Below are 18,493 nucleotides of genomic sequence, written 5' to 3' on the forward strand. Positions count from 1 at the left end.
CCCCAATCACAAGATTCAGGTTTGTGTTTGTTCTACAGTTCCTCTAATCAAGAAATCAATATTTACTTTACATGTATGAATTTGGCACTTTGTCATCAGTCACTCACTGTACAACCAGGACACTTAATAAAACCAGCAATTAGTCTGCAGCAGGGGAGCCATGGGTACTATGGGAACATGTATATCTAAATATCTCTTAACTGGCTAAGATGTATTGTGCTCTGGCTGACTGGTGAATTGATTTCCTGTGTAAGTAATGATTTTGAACTGCCCGGTGTGCGTGGCATCCAGCTCAGACAGACTCCTCCATGAAGACAGATCTGAGACTTGAGAAGGCTAAATATTTCTCTTGGCCTTCTCGGATGATTCCCCCCTTTGGCTGGCGGATAAAATGCTTGATGGCCCAGGTGGAGGTTGTGCGATTAAAGATGGATGTATGGAGAAACGTAGGGAGCCACATGCATCCACAGATGGGAGATTAATACGAAGTAGAGGGAGCATGACAAAATATGCTTCAAAGTGCGTGGCACATCTTTCCTGCTGTTTGATTTGGAGCATTTTCGGATTCGTCACACTCTTTCATGCTCACAGAACATTTAGCATTATTTTGCTGGTAAACTGATCGGAACCAGGTGGGAGGGAGGTGTGGAGAGGAAGGCACGCTGGGAACGGAGAGAAAAAACAGTTAACTTAACCTGGAGCACTTCCCCCATGCTGACATGACACTAAAATAACCAATTAACATTTGCAGCTGGCTGTGATTCAGCCACATGAGAGAGATATCCATTTACATACTGAATCAGAATGCATGCAACAGGCTCCAGCAGCACATCAACATGCTGCGTTTTGCTAAACAGGATGATGTTGTTACTCCATCGCACAAGCCTTGAATTATTTCACCGTTGGCTCAGTGTGGTATTTTTTCTCAAGTCTCAAAAGTCCTCAAGTTTGTCGAGATATTTTCCTTCCTTTCATCCGAGTGACATTTGAACTCCAGGGAGCAATAATGATCCTGTTTGGATGATTGCATCTTTTACAGAACTGTCTTCAGGGTACTCACCACTAATCTATATTCTGGGACAATGTGGCAGAGGAAATGCTGCCAAGAGTCAAGGCTGAACAAGACTGTAAATCACATCTCTCATAAAAGAAGAGTGCTGATCTTTCTATTGAACAAACCTCAAACTTGGGAGAAGATTCAAACCCACACAACAAATACCTGCACAAAGATGCCTGTATCTGCCTCCCATCTTTAAAAGTACTGACCAAATCAAAGTTGGGCTTTAGGAAAGGTTCACTTGGCTCCATGTTTGGATCAATACCAGAAGGAATCAATTTTTTAAAGCTTGATATTTAAGGGTGGTTTATATAAGTCAACCTGCATGTTTAACAAGATGCTTAATATGAAGCGATTGATTTTTTATTTTTGTCCAGAGCAGGTTGGTAAATGTTGAGCCAGAGGGCTGGAGAGTGTGTGTGGGTTGGCTCTTACTGCTGATACTGAAGAGGTCAGCAGCCATGAAATGCGAGAAAAGCTCGATAGTGGTTAGAGAGCTGTTGTAATGGTGATGCCCGCTGAAACTGAGGAGTGGAACTGAGTTGAAGTGTTCTCAGTCTGTGGTAAAATTGTACAAAGCTATTCTAACCTTCAGTAAAAAAGAAGTGCAGACAATCTAAGGATGCAGTGACCAGACATCATGTGCGTAAAGATCTATATGTATAAGCTTTAGGTTGATGGCAGTTACCTGACACCGGAGTTTCGGGGACCCACTTGGAGCCCGGGTGCAGAGACTGAAACACTGTGCGCACCTCCTGGCAGTTTGGCACCTGTCCGCCGGGCAGGGAGAACAGCTGGAGGAAGGCGCACAGAAAGAGCGCGCTGTGGGCTGATAAACCAACCATGGCAGGCGAGTGGCACCGGACAGAAGAGAACAAGCTAGATAAACAGCTGAGATAAACTTCAACACATTAAAAGTTACAAGAGGATCCCGTGTTGGCGCTGATGAGGTGAGGCTGCGGCTCCTGACTCTGCCCGGATCAGCATCCTTCCGCTTTCCTTTCCTCCGCGCGCGACCAGAGTTGGCTCAACGGCCCGTCCGCCCGGAAAAGCAGCTCGGTTGAGCCTCTTGGTGAATCTACTCCGATGCTGATAACTTATGAGTCCCTCTTCACTTGCGGCACTGACTCTCAGCTCGCTGCACAGATGAACGAGCCCCGGATAGATGTGCGCGCTCCCCCAAAACGCGCGCCACCGCGTGAACCTGCGCGTATAGCGAGCTATCTCCCCTCTCATGCAGCCTAAAAGTAGAGATCTGAACTGATACATTGGTCCTATGAGGCTGCAGGACTGGAGACATCGGGAGTGGATTAATGCGGTGCACGAGCTGTTGTCGTGTTAGATGAATGGCATTGTATTTTATAGGATGCATTTAGGGCACAGGACCTGTGCAGTTTACTATTCATGCAACACAGGCGCATAATGTGGACAGGAGATGCACATATATTACAATGAAAATGACACAAAAGCGTATATTATTTGGAAAATAAGCTTTTATTATTCAACTGTAAGTTTACAGACAGAAAACAAATGGAACAATCTCAAAATCCCTCTTGACTCACAAAATGTGCACAAACCAGGCAAAAGAGTCTCATTAAATTGTTCAAACCACAGTTCGGTGGCTTTATTTAACAGTATTTTATTTCCACAATGATTACTTCTTTATCTAAATCCCATCTTGAGTGGACACTTACTTCACCTCCTCTCGGCTGGACAGAGCCAATAAAGTTGAAATGATGCCATCTAGTGTTCAGTCTGCGTGTCAACTTTTTTTTTTTTTTTTTTTTTTTTTTAAATCTCACCCTGTCTGCAGTTGGAGAAATTCTCTTGCGGTAGTTTCTTTAAAATGTTTTTATGCTAATTAGTAGAAGCTGACAAATGTGTAGCTGTTCACAACATCTGGCGGATTGCAGATGGATACTGTGCAATTTCTTTCATTCCGTCAAGTGTTGAAATTGCGAAGTCATCCACCCGAAAACAGCAAGACAAACAGCAGTGTGAAGGAAACTTGATGTAAAGATGGCTTTATAGTCTAAAATGGCTGCAACAGGAGGGGGAAAAAACAACAGCTGCTCTCTTGTGCCCGCGGTGAATACGATTTTTTAAACTCTTTCAAGTGTTCATCAAAGCTTGGAACAACAGGAAACAAAACCACTTCTCTTTCTTTGGGTGTGTGTCTGAGAAACAAAGAGCTTTGCATGGATTTGCACAGCACAGACTGGAAGAAGCTGAGAGCAAACCAACAAAACTCGCTGTCAACCCACATGAGCTCCACCATCAACAGGCTGACGTGTGAAGGAAGGTGACCGGCAGTACCTGAAGTGCACAAACTGCAGTAGATCAGAGTGTACTACCTGCACTGTGAGCACTTTGGAACTGCCAAGTCGACAACATGAGACAGAAAATCATGAGTCACGAAAGAGGTTTGACCCTTTAATTTTGAACGATCACATGTTGTAATATGTTGCACTTGCAAGACCTGCAGAAACAATTGATTATTTTTTAAATAAAAATCAATAAAACCAAATTATATATTCATTTATGAAGGAAAAATACCAAACATTTGCTGGTTCAAGCCTCTTAAGATTTTTCTTGTTTTTAAGATTTTAAGAATATGTTTTGTATAATGACTGCAACAAAGCTACAATACGCTGGCTCTCAGTAACAGGAAAAACACTTAAAAAGACACAAGAGATAAAGTAGATTGCAGCAAAAAACATTTCTGACCCTGAAAAAGAACAAGCCCTCCAGCCAGAAGGAGCAACTAGGGCAGTAGATACTGAACTACTTCACTAACTACACTAGATGCACCTTAGCTGGAGGACCTTAAGGTCAGCAGAGGCTTGAGAGGTTGGAGGGGATTGATGTACCAGATCACTTCGTGGTTCAGGCAAGACACTTCCAATGTGGATCTGAAGAAGAACAAAATCAACAGATGTGTTAAATGAACATAAATGCATTAAAACTACACAGTTAGGGATGTAATAACCAAGCAAAACTTCCAGTTACAGATTCTCAAGGATGACAAACCTTTAAAATTCAAATCTGAGCACAAAACACTAAGATAGGATCTTGTTAATAATATGTAAAAAGAAACAACAACAAAAAAAAAAACACTTCTGAAAGCAGAATGATTTTTGTTGAAGTTCTTGCTGCCTGACTGGAGATGGATTTTTCAACAATCACTACTCAGATCCTTAAGTTAAAGTAGCAATACCACAATATAAAAAACACTCCATTAAGCTACATGTAAAAGCCCTGCATTCACATAGTTACTTAACTCAAAGTATCATCACCAAAAATATATACAGTATTCAAATAAATAATAAAGTAAATAAAGTTCTTACTATAAAGAATGGTCCTCTACAGTGCCATAATACTATGTATATATATTGCTATTATTATTGGTGCATTAACACGCATAAGCAGCATTGTTGCAGCTGGCGGGTGGTGCTCATTTTAGCTACTTTTTATGTATAACTATATATTAAGTAGTTGAATCTTTAAGCATATGGGTAAAATCTTTATCTTCAAAGTAACTATCGCTGTGAAATAAATGTAGAGAGAAAATGTACAATATGTCCCTTTAAAATGCAGTAAAGAAGATAAAATGGAAATATTCAAGTAAATTACTAGCAGGAGAACTAAAACTGTACTTATAGTCTACAATAGGCTACTTCAGAAATTGTATTCAATCCAACCATTACATCAGTTTAATTGAAAAATTGTGACCAATTAGTCTTTAAGATAATGCTATTGTTTTTCTTATTACAGTGCTGATTATTTGCATTACTCAATACATGTATTTTCAGTTCTGTGCCTGTTGACTTCCTCCAATGTGCAAAAGGTTTCATTCACTGTTAAGGTTGAACACAATGATGTAAAGCACACCATGAGGGGGGAGTTTAAACTTAAAGGGTCCAGTTTGAAGAAGAAAAAAAAAGTGCAAAAACAGTTCATCAGATTTTTTTTTTCTTGTCGGTTATTATGTCTCTACCACAACTTTACAGAGCTCAGCAGCAGAGGTATAAACAGGTTGATGAATGCGGTCCAAGTCTCTGTGTCCAGCTTTGATAAAGTGGCGCCAACAGCAGCGCCTTGTGATGAGCGCGTCCACTCCCGTTAATTAAAAAATGGGTCTCAATGACAATCACATCCGCTTTTATTCAATTACGTAACTAACACACACACACGCACCCACACACACAAACACACACACAGACACACTCCCAGATAGACACGCAGTGAGTAGCTGAATTATTCACTCTTTACAAACTATTTAAGTGGAGCCTTGTGTTGAGTTTAATGTGCCAACAAAGATCTCAACAAATCAAGTTTTAAAAAGCTATTGTCGCTCCTGAAATACAAAATATATGACTCTCCCAGGTATCAATTATCATCAAACACATTTATGACATAAAGATCGTTGCACCAGCCATGTTCAACATGCTGCCAAATGAACCATAAATCCAATAAAGTGCAATGAAGTCACAACACTTTTCTGCTTATGAGATTTTTTTTTTTAAAGAAACACCTCTAAATCTCTGCATTTATACAACACTTTCTTTAGTGGACAATGGAGTAAGGAGGAAAAGCTGCAGATAACCTACCTTCGGATGTTGCTGGTGCATGTGAACTAATCCCTCCACTACTCTGCTCCCCATCATGCAGAAAACTCCAGTATTGCTATACGTACCTTACCTCGCAGATGTTGCGTCCTCTGCAGCCCTCTTTGCCACCCTTTCGCACAAACAAAAAGTTTTGTCATGCATGAAATTGTGAGAGCATCTTTTTTGTTGTTTTTCTCTTTGTGGGGGTGGGGAGAGGAGCGCAGCTAGGCGACGCAGTCTTTGCGGATGTCGTCCTCAAATCCTCACACAAACACGCTACACGCCGCCTTTTTTTTTTTTTTTTCCTTTTTTTTGGCGCAACATTTGTAAACCTCTCTTCTGTAGCAGCGGCCCTGCAAAGTTTTCCTGCAAACTCGGAGTTTGCAGAGAAAATTGCGAGTAGTTTTCATAACCCATCTCGCTCCTCCATTCAGCACCGTGCTGGTCAAAGAAACCCAGGAGGCTTGTGACCTGTAACCCCTGTAAACCCTGCCCCCACATAGCCTTCTGCTCTGTCTGCAGGAGCACGTCCCCTCCACAATCCCGCCTCATGTGCACACAAATATCACACAGTAACTTTGTGTTTTTGCAACAGTGTATTTAACTGTGATCCTAACCAACAACGCTGAGAGGTGCAGAGCCATGTCAAAGCATGGTTGGCACTCCCTGCACTGTGGGAACCGGCTGCAGCGTTGCCTCACTTGCCTTCTTCCCTGATTGAACTTTAACCTACTTTCCCATACTGCGTTTGCTCTGCTTCTGTAGGCTGGGATTGGGTTCATGGGAAGAAAAATTGCATCTGCCCATTTTGGCTGAATACATTTCACCCTATGTTTGATCTCATAAAGCCTGCCGCTGATAGAGGAAGAGGGTTAATTATGGTCTGTAACATTTTTGAGCGTTTTAATGCAGAAATCTAGGGTTACTTCAAAGATAGAGGGTCGTTTTGCTTTTAACATCAATTAAATCGTGGTCTCATGAAGTCGACGGTGATGTTTCTTTGGTTGATTTAAGTTTGCGCAAATTATAATTGACCTCCACACAGACAATAGCCTGCCAGCCTATTGAACAGGCCTCATGTTGGATACCTCCTGGTAGGCTGGAATGTGTCCCAGTGTTTTGAACGGCTCCACACTCAGAGCTGCAACCAGGAGGAGGAGGAGGAGGGTGGGAGGAGGAGGAAGAGAGGGAGGAGGGGTTATTTGTGCCAATATTAATATGCAGCTCTGGATAAATAAGTTGAAGCAGATGCAAATGGTCACTGACTTTCCCAGAGGGAGATAAAGGTGCATTTTAATAGAAGAAGGTTATCCAAGTATCTTCTTGACACTACAGATCACATATTTGAATCAAATAAGTTGCTTATAATAAGAAATAAGTAGGCAATATTGACAATTTGTTACCATACTACCAAAGGTGATGCTGTGTGAGGCATTTATTTGACTCAATATCCCAACATTTTACAAAACAGCCATACATGGCTTCTATTCATGGTTAATGAATAAGCATAGATACCACTACATATTCAATTCAAAATGTCTTCAAACAGAAGTGATCTGCACATACAACAAGTGTATGTACTGAAGCATTACTTTAAGCCTGCATGATCTAGATTACAGTTTTCAAAATAAGTTATGTTTAAAGGTTAGTATAAATAAATTTTAGAATTAAGGATACTGAACATTATCCCCATAATCTCTTCTGGTGGTTGTTTCCAATTCTCTAAAATCATTTTCTTAACACCACACAAAAAATAAATTGCCATAAAGTTTTATTTTCATGAATGCTTTCACACTTTTTGTCCTTTATAAAGTTATGTACACATAATTTGCTCCCATGGTAAATAAAGAAAATATCCAGAGTGTGGAAAAAGATAGGGGGGGGGGAAAGAAGGCGAGAGAGTAAAAAAAAAAAAAAGAAAAAAAGAAAGTAAAACACAACAAATATTTAAAACAGAAAACTCTAAATCAGGAAATATATAGCCTTGATTTTAAGGAATTTGAGTTGATGTCTACATAATATTGCCAGTGATTTATATAGTCATAATTAGAGGTAGGGTTACAGAAACATGAAATGCTTTGTTTGTACAACTAATACAAGGTGCCAATTGTTGCCAACAGCTCCCTCTGGTGGTACAGCTGTGTACAGCAGATCCTTCCCAAAGTGCATGTCATGACTGGACTCATGTTTGGATGAATAGTCACACATTCAATCTGGTGATATTGCAGGGTATTTCTTTCAAAAGAATATTATTACAGGGAAAGGCCTGTTTCACGCTAAAGTTCCAGTGAAATGAAGAATACATTTTCCCAGTTTTAATCTTGTGTCCCTGGGTTAATTGTTCATTTATCTCGTTATATGATAAATATATATTAAAAAAAAAAAATCAGTATCAGAGTATTTTTACATTACAAAAGTTCATCCAATCAAATGTGACTTTGGGCGAGTAACCAGTCACATAAAACCGCACTTCACCGTTTGCGGGTCGTAGTAGCTAACAGAGCAATGTGGAGAGAGATAGAAGAGATGTGTTTGGATATCAGTATGCAAAAACTTTGTTTTCATTTCCAAAACAATGTGGCTGCTGAGGTCTAATTCATTCATCTCTCCCTCATCCTCCTCCTGATCTAACAGGTGAGGGAGGTGTGTGTGGAGCAAACAGTCCTCTGTAACTCCATATCTCGCTTAACTCTGTAAGCCCCACCCACTTTTTAGCGGTCCAATCAAATGCCAAGGATTTGTCTTAAATCCCTCTTGTAATTGTACACCACTCAAATATTCTATTTCACTGGGAAATACATCACAGTACAGAAACTTAAGACGATCTAACTTCCATTTCACTGGGACTTTAAATTTGTTTGAGCCCATTGAAACATTAATAATGACTGATGTGTATGTGTGTTAAAGGTGCAGTGTGTAAGATTTTGTGGCATCTAGTGGTGAGGTTGCAGATTGCAACAAACTGACAAACTGAATACCCCCCTCCCCCCCTCCCCCTTCCAAGTGTGAGGGGGATCCTACGGTGGTCGCAAAACTCGTGAAAAATGGGAAAGTCCCTCTCTAGATCCAGTGTTTGGTTTGTCCGTTCTGGGCTACTGTAGAAACATGGCTGTGCAACATGGCGGCCTCCATGGAAGAGGACCCGCTCCCTCTGTAGATATAAAGGGCTCATTCTAAAGTAACGAAAACACAATGATTCTTATTTTCAGGTGATTATACACTAATTAAAACATACTTATGAATATTATTCTGTTCCACTAGATGCCACTAAATTCTACACACTGGTCCTTTAAGCCCAATGCATTAATATCATTTAAGAAAATTGTGTTTCACATTTAATATCACAAATGATTTGGAAAAAAAAATGGAACACAAGTCCAGATATTTTAAGAAACTCAAACACACCTTCAGACAAACCTTTCATAAACTGGTGACATGACTTCAGTCTATTTGTGCATATTGTATCAGCTGATTTCCCCAAATTATTTTATAGATCCTAAAAGGCCTGATACTGAACTCAGGACTGTTTGGAACAGTGTACCAAATAGTTATAAGTAATTTTTTTAAAAAGCCAGTTAACTACAACTAAAACACTATCCTGAGTGTCGTCTACTGATCTCTATTAAAACTTTATTTACACTCACAGATCACATTTGGAGCGTAATGCAGTTGACGGACCTACACTACACTGGATGTGGATCTGAAGAAATTAACTTGCAATGCATTTGGGATTTGAAATGTACATTTTACCCCTTTTCATATTGACTTTGGTTATAAAAAAAACAAAAACAAATTTAGAGGTCTGGAAATTTACATGATCATTACGATCTATTAAATGTCTTTAAATAAGGCAACATTCATTACGAGGTACCACGCTGCAATTCATTATGAATTAACATTTGTGTGGAACCACCCAATGAAATATTTAAGTTTAAAAATCTAGTTTTCCATTGTGAAAACCAGTTTGCAGTCCCTATTCAAGTTTGAACATATACATCAAGTTTAGGCATGCATACAAACCACTGTGGTGTATTTAAAATGTCAAATAAAATATCTTGTCAAGGAAAAAAAAAAGAAAAAAAAAAGAACACAGCATTTGCAAACTCAAATCCCATGAGGTATATACTAGAAGACTGTGTGCACAGAAAACACATCTTGAAATCCCTAATGTGCCATTTTACTTACAATGGCAGAAATAAGGCAATTATTCAACAGAATCCTTTAGAAGTAATCTATATCAGTGAAGCATGTGAGGAATTCAATAAATTCAGTGCTCGTCATCCAAAACTTTCTTGTTTTAACAGTGCGTGTTGGTATTTTGACAGTTTTGGTGACATCTGATGGGAGGTGCTTTCTGATCCATCACAGGCACGTTACAGTGATTCAAATGTAATATTACAATCATATCAGAAAACAAAGTCACACAGAAATATGACTTTTCTAATCATGCGTATTTGTTGAAGCATCTGCCAGTGTCTTTTCTTTTTGTTAGAAGCTTAACTATATGGATGAGAGACATTGTTTATACAAGATTAGACAGATATAGTTAACTACAGTCTGTCCCAAATCAAATGAAGCAGATGTTGAATATGTGTCAAATGAAAGGGAAATCAGTAAATGTATTCAAGCAAAAGGCAATCCCTAATGAAATTCAGTATAAGTTTCCTCAACATATCAAATAACAAAACTCTGATATGAATATAATAGATGTCAGTATAACATACTTGTGATGCATCTTCATGGGCAACCCCTCGGAGTAAACTGCAATGTTATTTCTTCTGTTGAGCAGTGCTTATGCTTTAAAAAGGAGAAACATTAAATAGTTCATCAACCCATGAATTAATTGTTTAAGTCTATTTGTTTTAAATGAATCAGCGCCATCTGTGCTCAGTATGTGAGGGTGAAATGGAGTGCTCTCAGTGAGATCAATTGGTGTATCCTAGCTGTCCATGTTAGCAGTGAATGGATGGCAGGTACCCTGCAGCATTATCTGATGCCCCGTTTCTATTTCAGTCATGTAAGCCTCGCTGAGCCTAAAAATCACAGCACAATAAATTGATTCCTCTATGGTTTTGATTTTCTCTTCCTGTGCCAGCTAATGCATTGGCGAGTACAGCACTGCAGGATCATTTCTGACCTCTGTAACCTCACACACGCAACCCAAGGCCTACTAACTACACATTAATCACCAAAAACTACTACGTGCTGACCTGGCCAATGTGATTCATGTGTCACTGTGCCGAAGCCATATTTCTAAAGATCATTCAAATCCCTGTACAACAGACCAGCGTACAATAAGGCAATAAACCAAACCTATGCAATTAGTTAGACTAAGCAATGGTCAGAGAAAGGAGTTACTGTTTACCATGAAGACACATTAGAAAAATAATATATTTTCTTCTCCCCGGTTTTTCAATCTCTAAAATATAGACAAGTTTCTGAAAAAAAAAAACAAAACCCTTTCAGGAAAACACCTCAGAGCTTGTGTTGACTGTGAATGGGGTGAAGTTTCTGTCATTCTAAGGTCTCTGCCAGCAACAATGTGGAAGGGTAACAGTTTAAGGTCCAACATTACAAGAACAGACTAAATGCATTTCATGATCACTAAAGAAGCACTATGGTTTATATAACAGTTCTTGGCCCACTCAGGTTTCTGGATGGAAATCACCTCCAGATCCACACTAAAAACAGAAAGTGAAGGAAGTAATCTTTACTTTTTTTCCTATATTTTGTAGTTAATATTAAATCTTAATGAAGCATGACTTTTAGACTCTCACTTTAGCCCTCTGCAGCTCCAGCTACCACCTCTACATCTACCACCTGACGGAGCAGTCGACCCTGATGCCTTAAGCTTCCTCCGGTGCCGTGGGCCTCTTCAGGTCCCGGATCTGCTTAATCAGATAGTTCTTCTCGTCACAGAACTGCTCATCCTCAGATCTGTCTGTCTGGAAGTGGCTCAGGAACTCCACTAGCTTGGTCTGGTTCTTCAGCAGTATGTCCAGCACGGGCTGAGTCTTGTTGGGGTTTGCGACAAATACCTGTGACAGCAGAGACACATCATAGAACGGACAATTCAAAGGTTATAAAACAAAAAAAATACAAATAATGATTAGATTTTTTTTTCGGCTTGTTCATCCAAAGGCCAGTGTTTAAATTTAAATATCACTTTCACTATTTTACTATTATTTTCCTGTGTTAGAGAGAGTGACACTTTCATAGATATTGTGTAGATTTAAAATTGAATGTCCTCGAGTGCACACCTTGAAGACGTGGAACGCCTCAAACTGGATGTTTCGGCTGTTGTCTCTTAGCAAGTTCATCATCAGCTTCAGGTTCTCTGCCCGACTGATGTACTTTGTCATGACAGTGAAGTTGTGTCTATCCAGGAGAAGTTCCCCAAGGAGCTGAAAAATAATATATAATAAACTCAAGCATATCAGCTACATTTAAACTGTAGCTCAAATAAAACTTAAACAGTGACTTTGTAGTTTCAAGTGTGTAGATTTGGCAGAGCGGTGGAGCTAGTACCTTCAAAGACTGTCGTTTGGTGACGTAGTTGTCAGAATGCAGGAGCTTCTCGTATTCTGTAAACACCTGATAAAACATTTTAAAAGTAGGTTAGATAAAGCATGAACATGCTTTCTGTTAAATAGCATGAATGACAACTGAAAGCTCACCCTGTCATAGTTGTTCTCCAGGAAATCTGCGCACATAATCTTGTGTCTTGTGAGGAGATCCTGACAGGGAACAGAAGAGACCAGGATGTCAGATTAAAATTGCTAGTACTGTGACGCTGGAAACACAAAGAAAATTGAAAGAATGTACCTTGAATGAGGCAAAAGCATCTGAGGCAATGTCAAAGGTTGAGAGCTCCACGTAACGGAAAAAGCAGTACAACTCTTCAGAGAAGAGCACCGTTCGTGCCAAAGGCTCGTGACGCAGGCACTCTCTCAGCATCATTCCACAGTTCAGAGCCACTTCTGCACTCTCATATCTGTACAGGTTAATACATGTCAGGTCTGGGTCAATCCATTAGCATTATCAGGAGTCACCATACGTCAATTAAAAAAAAAAACTTACATAACACAAATTAAAAACAGCAAATAATGATGTATTCATTGAAGGAAATCCACCTTAAAAACTTTTAATGCCGTCAAACAGGCTATCTTTCACAATCAAACTAATAAATCTCTTTTATAGCTGTGACATTTAGTCACAACGTTCAAAAGTCATAGCAGGAGAAATCAATCAGGTGGAAAAGATAGCGTTTGATCAACTGACAGCAGCCTCAGTTGACCATAATGCAGTGCAGCAGTTAGACATGTTGCTATTTGAGTAAGCAGGATGACTCAGTTTCTGAGAGCTGTAAAACCAGCACTCTGCTATCACTCTCTTCATCTACAGTACATGTGTCGGTAACCCACAGATGAATGCAACAAGTTCATGCTCGTTCTCTGGGAGTTGTTCAAACACATTCTGGGTAATGTAGAAAATCACAAGGCATGTTGGGGGAAAGTGATTATACCAAAAAAATTACAGAATAACTCTACGTAATGTCAGGTGAATTCCAACAATTTACGAGTATCGTAAGAGTGGACTGCCTTTAAAACATGTAAATGGGAAAAAGCACTCATATCTTACAGTTCCTGAAGCCTGAAACTATTGACTTACCCTTTTAGAAGCATGAAGAGGATCTCAGGGTGAGTAGAAATGTATTCTACCGTGGGTGTTCTGGTGCCAATCTGACGTCTCACAATATTGCTGAACAAATGAACCACATCCTTCTTCCCCTGTGCAAAAAAAAAAAAAAATCTGACTGAGTGCTGATGATATGCAATGACATTTTGGCTTTGGGCAAAGATGTTCATATCAGGCATACACATGCCCACTGACTAATTCATTGTCTGCACAAAGTAATCAATACTTCTGACAGACACACAGTCATTGCAGAAGAAGAACATTTTCCCCACCTCGAAATCAATCCTCTGCAAATTTGCAATGAGAGCAATGAGGAGGTTGGTGTTGTACAGCTCTTGTGCGAGCTGAGCCACTGCCTCGGTCTGAGGCTCCTTGTCACCTGTTCCACAAAGCACCTCCTTCAGGGAAGCCAGATTTTTAGACACCTCCTCTGCAACCTTGGCAGAAAAAACAGACGATAAGCAGGACCATCAGATCATGTTTAGAGAAAGAGGCAGCTTTTAAAATAAAAGACGAGCAGAGGAAACACCAGCACTGACCTTTTCACACTTCTTGCTGTCTCCAGCGTCCAGCTTCTCCATATAAGCCACATGCTCCTTCAAACTCCTCACTATTTCAGCTGGACTCTTCTGAGACTTCCCAAAAGGAAAAGGCATGGCTGAAAAGAGGGTAAACCAAGCCCAATCTCTGAAGAAATAAAAACACCGTTTCATTATAATGTGCCATTGAATGCACTTCAACTTCCTGTACCTTTGTGCATCAGGAAATGGCTGAAACACTCACACCTGAAGAAAACAAGGCTGCAGCTAGTTCACATATACTGTCGACACTCAAAAGTGAACTATTAAGTAACAGTGTTGAACACAATAACAACACAGCTAGCTGACGTTGCTAACGTTAACCTACACTAGTTAGTTTTTAAAAAATAATGAGGGAACATTAAATGCTAAAATAACACTTAGACGCTAAGTTTGCATTGGGTTTATAGTTTCCCCTCGTTAATATTAGCCCAGTGAAATAAAACGTGAACTTTGTACTGAAACAAGGTTAGAAGACGTTGAAAATGTCAAAGCTACAGCAAAGTTCAGCTAGCTTGTGACCTAGTTAGCTGTAAGTTAGCGAGAAACAAGCAACACTAGCGTCGGTACGTCGGCAGCGAGCACCGCAGAAAACACACACAACACACTGCTGAAATATTCAGCTCAAGCTGTCAAGACTCACCGACTGAACCGAGTTTGTAAGCTGAAGGAGGTTCGGTGGCTAAAGGTTAGCTGGCAGGCTAGCGAGTTGTTTCCACTTTGCTTCACCACTGTCAGGTTAACTTTGAAATGTCTGAAACGTTATCTGAGATCTGTAGCTGTCTAACTCGTACTAACTGTAGCTACAAACTGCTCAAACGGACGACCTTCATAGCTGTGATGTTTCATGTAAATCTCTCCACCCGTGACCGTCTGTCACCTAACTTGCTAGCTGCCTAGTTGTGAAGAGAGAGTTGCTGGGCTGGCCAGTCTGACAACTTCATTTCCCTGTTCTCTTCTGCTGAAGCTCTCGTCCTCTCCTCATCCCGGGGACACTGGGCGGGTATGTTTTGCTTTACAAAAAGACTGTCACTACTTTTAGCCAGTCAGCTTTAACCACAGTGACGACGTTGAAACGCCCTCCCCGCTGAAGGTGCGCATGTTTCACAGCTCGCATTTTTTCGTGTGGGTGGACACATTAAACACTACACGGGAAGCCCCTACAACCGGACCGCCCCGTGATGGTAATCAAGTGCACCTGAATTCTCGAGAAAAGACGAGGCGAAGACTTTTTGATTAGAAACAGACTGATTTGAGTCAGTTCTTTTCATCTTATGTAAATGAAACGTTGAGTATCACAAGCAGTTTGAATGAAGAGGCATTTTAAAGCACAGCAGAGTATCTATAACTATTAACATTAGAACATTAATAACATTATTATTATATCTATTAGAAGAATTTTTCCTTAAAGATCCCCTCCAGACATGTTGTAAGATGTATATAACATACTTTCCTTTGAATAATAATTTGTGTCTGAAATGGGTTTTCCACAAAAAAAGTTTGATTATCTTGTTAAAATCCTTAAAATGACATCTACTCCTTCTCCCTCATTAAAAATCCAGAATGAATGAATATGCAAATACTGTTCATTAAAAAAAATACTGGTTTCTTACAAGTTTCCACATCACACTTCTAAGTTGAATATTGGACCAGGATAGGTTTCCAAACCGTTTGTGATGTCACAAATCATGTTTGTAGACACACCCCTTTTTAACCGCATTTTCAGTGAGCACAGAGAAACTTTCACTTTCACCAGATGACTGTAAAAACAGCCTTCTGGTGTCAAACTCTGTACATACATCTTTCTGCACAGTAAAGCTCAAACATACAACTGAAGGAACAAGAAGAGAAATACATTTTCACAAGTCTTCAACATCAGTTCGACATATTTTGGTAGATGGATTAAAAAACATAACTCCTCACAGAAGTCACAAGAATATTCATAATGTAATAAACCTATAAGTCATGTTCTTTGGATAATTGTTGGATATATTTGATGTAAACACACAGTATTTTATAATATTTATCACCCATCACAATACACTTATTTATCTATTTACTACTTATGTGCAATATTTGTATATTTCTCTCTCATTGTATTATATACTCTAAATGGAAGCCAAATTTGACATCTGCTGTGTTGCTGTGCATGTGACAATAAGACATCTTGAATCTATTTAACACACAGTTTAAGCATCTCAAGTTCCTATTCCCTAAAGAACCCCAACAAAAGCAACATCCTTGAGCTATGATGCTATCATACACTAATATTCACTCAATAATTTCTTTAAAATGTTTTTTTTTTTTTTTTGGCAACTTCTTTAAAGCTGTAAAATCCTCCAAGTTTCAGATATGACAAAAAAGCAATTTCCTGGTTTCTAAACTCTAATCTTCATAGATAGATAACCCAATCGGAAATTGCTTTGCACCTGTGAATAATACAGCGCTAAATATTTTATAATTCTATTTGCCTAAAACACAAGGATCCTCCTCTCATGTTTTAAGCTTCCACCTTAAAAACATTTCACATTGTCTTATCGAGGCTGTCTCTTCATTAATATCCTGTTTGTTTCCCTCAGTTTGAAACTCATCACAGTGGTATCACACAATCTTGGGCTGGTCCATGTATTTGCTCTTCTGATTCAAACTTTTGAGTCTCTACTTGTGCAAAATGCTGCATGAAACATGTTTAACATTCTTTGGTCCTTATGACTCCAATATGACGCCCATATTATTTCAGATCCCCACAACAGTTCATGACAGGCATTGTGGGTGGAAATCACCCTTGAGCATTCTCCAAACATACAGTAAATCAATACAGATGTTGAAAACATTAGTGAAAAACATCAGGTTTGTGCTCATTATAGAATGTAATGTATCTCAGTGTGTTCTTATTTATATAAATGGTTTCTAAATACCAGCCATACTTTTAAATAATATCCAGCTTTTTGGAGCTCATTTTACAAGTTTGACTGAAACTGTGTCACAAGTAAGCAACGGCAGTTCAGGTAGTTCCACTGCACAAAGGTGATGACAGTAAACAACACTCAGACTATATCTAAGATGTCCTGTTTGTCTAAAATCCTAGAATCACTAGACAACTCAAAACTATGCCTTTCTGGAGGATGATCATTTATTTTAGCAGTTTAGACCTAGCCATAGTGTAATAACTGCTGCCTCATGCTGTTGGGGATGACATTGTAGATTTGATTAGCATTGAGTCCATGGCTTTTGATTACATTGATCACAACATTTTGGTAAATACACTTTGCACTGGTTTTGAATATTCTGCTTACAGCTGATTTAAATATCTTGTTCAGACTGTTGTCACTAATGGTTTTAAATCAGTTCCCTAATTGTCAATAAAGGTGTTGAAAGCACCCTTAGACCCTTTGTTATTTGCTCTTCACATTAATAAAGACTTATTCATCAACTCAGAGCTGCAGTGCGTTCTGACACCTGTCAAGCCGACAACTAGATTAACTTGTTGTGATTAACCTCAGTCCCTATTGATCTCAACACTCTGCATTGTGCATTTTCAAGCAGTAGACTATACATAGAGGCTTCATTATACACCCCACTGTGACAACTTTTTTTCTTTTAGGAATATGAACCATATGACCACATAACAAACTAAAATCATAAGGGCCACTCCAAGTCAGGATCCCAAGATTAGGTAATAATACAGGGCCTGCAATAGTCGATATTGTACCTCAGCGGGGCAATTTTGAAACACTTATAACAAATGTGTAACATTTGTAAAAAGTTATCCAATTATGAAATACTAATTTGCCACACAGTGAACAAGATGGGACCCATGTCTCTGCTCCCTTTGCATATGAATTTTATCTTGTTAGGATTTTATGACAACATTAAGCGATTCCACATAAAATACACTGCAGCTTCTGTGACTAATAGACCTCAAATTACCTGCAACAATCCTCATTGTAATTAGAAATGACAGAACTAGTGTTTGTCAAATCTGCATTCATGCAACATAACACTTCCCTAAAGTCATATTTGCTTTTTGGCTGAACCTGCTCCACGGTGCGTTTGGAAGTAAGCTTTTTATTTTTCTGATGTTTTCACATCACAAACGATGGACAACAGCATTAAAACACAAGATAAAACATGCAACTTATGTAACGGTTACATCAGTTTTAGTGTCGGGCAGCTGCTCTGCAGTTGCGCTTGATTTGACTATAACTGCAGTAATTGGGTGGAGATAAACCTCCTGAATTTGCACCCAAAATGCTGTCAAAACTTTCATTTACAATTTCCAGTGCAGCCTCCATGATCATCAACCGGGAAAGAGGCAGAGAAAAAGGCGCATAGAGGCATGAGAGTGTAGAGTTAAATCCCAAATAACATCACTCTGACAAAACACTCAATTCTGAGTGAGAAACGAGAGACATCTGCAGAGTGAAAAAGATGAAAGAGCAGGGGGAGTTAACAGATAATTAGAATAGTTTATAATTGGAATTAAAATCAGTTCTCTTTCAAATCAAACGTCTCAAGATATGAATTGAAAGTATTGTTCTGGCAACTGC

At 39.3% G+C, this 18,493-nt stretch overlaps 2 protein-coding genes across 4 annotated transcripts in view; both read right to left on the bottom strand.

Moving 5' to 3' along the window:
* The window catches only part of gpc3 (glypican 3), a 113,897-nt gene extending 111,598 nt beyond the window's left edge, over positions 1 to 2,299 (bottom strand). For both annotated transcript variants that reach the window (XM_044364523.1, XM_044364524.1), the window contains exon 1: positions 1,746 to 2,299. In XM_044364523.1, coding sequence (XP_044220458.1) covers positions 1,746 to 1,902 — 157 coding nt within the window. In that variant the 5' untranslated portion in view covers positions 1,903 to 2,299. The remainder of the gene's footprint in view (positions 1 to 1,745) is intronic.
* Positions 2,300 to 9,123: 6,824 nt separating this feature from the next.
* cab39l1 (calcium binding protein 39, like 1) lies at positions 9,124 to 15,046 on the bottom strand. 2 transcript variants are annotated; one of them, XR_006405416.1, is made up of 10 exons: positions 14,587 to 15,046; positions 13,905 to 14,052; positions 13,638 to 13,802; positions 13,339 to 13,457; positions 12,493 to 12,661; positions 12,345 to 12,404; positions 12,196 to 12,261; positions 11,928 to 12,071; positions 11,445 to 11,705; positions 9,124 to 11,348 (listed from the first exon to the last, which is right to left on the bottom strand). XR_006405416.1 is itself a non-coding variant. In XM_044363983.1 (9 exons), exons 2-9 carry the CDS (start codon positions 14,019 to 14,021, stop codon positions 11,514 to 11,516), a joined length of 1,032 nt encoding a protein of 343 aa, XP_044219918.1. In that variant the 5' UTR covers positions 14,022 to 14,052; positions 14,587 to 15,046; the 3' UTR covers positions 9,124 to 11,513. The 2 variants fall into 2 exon arrangements, 1 of the variants encoding a protein (XP_044219918.1); XM_044363983.1 differs by having other exon boundaries at positions 9,124 to 11,705.
* Between the last annotated feature and the right edge of the window lie 3,447 nt (positions 15,047 to 18,493).

Source organism: Thunnus albacares, chromosome 10 (genome assembly GCF_914725855.1).
Source record: "Thunnus albacares chromosome 10, fThuAlb1.1, whole genome shotgun sequence".
Classification (NCBI taxonomy): Eukaryota; Metazoa; Chordata; class Actinopteri; order Scombriformes; family Scombridae; genus Thunnus; species Thunnus albacares.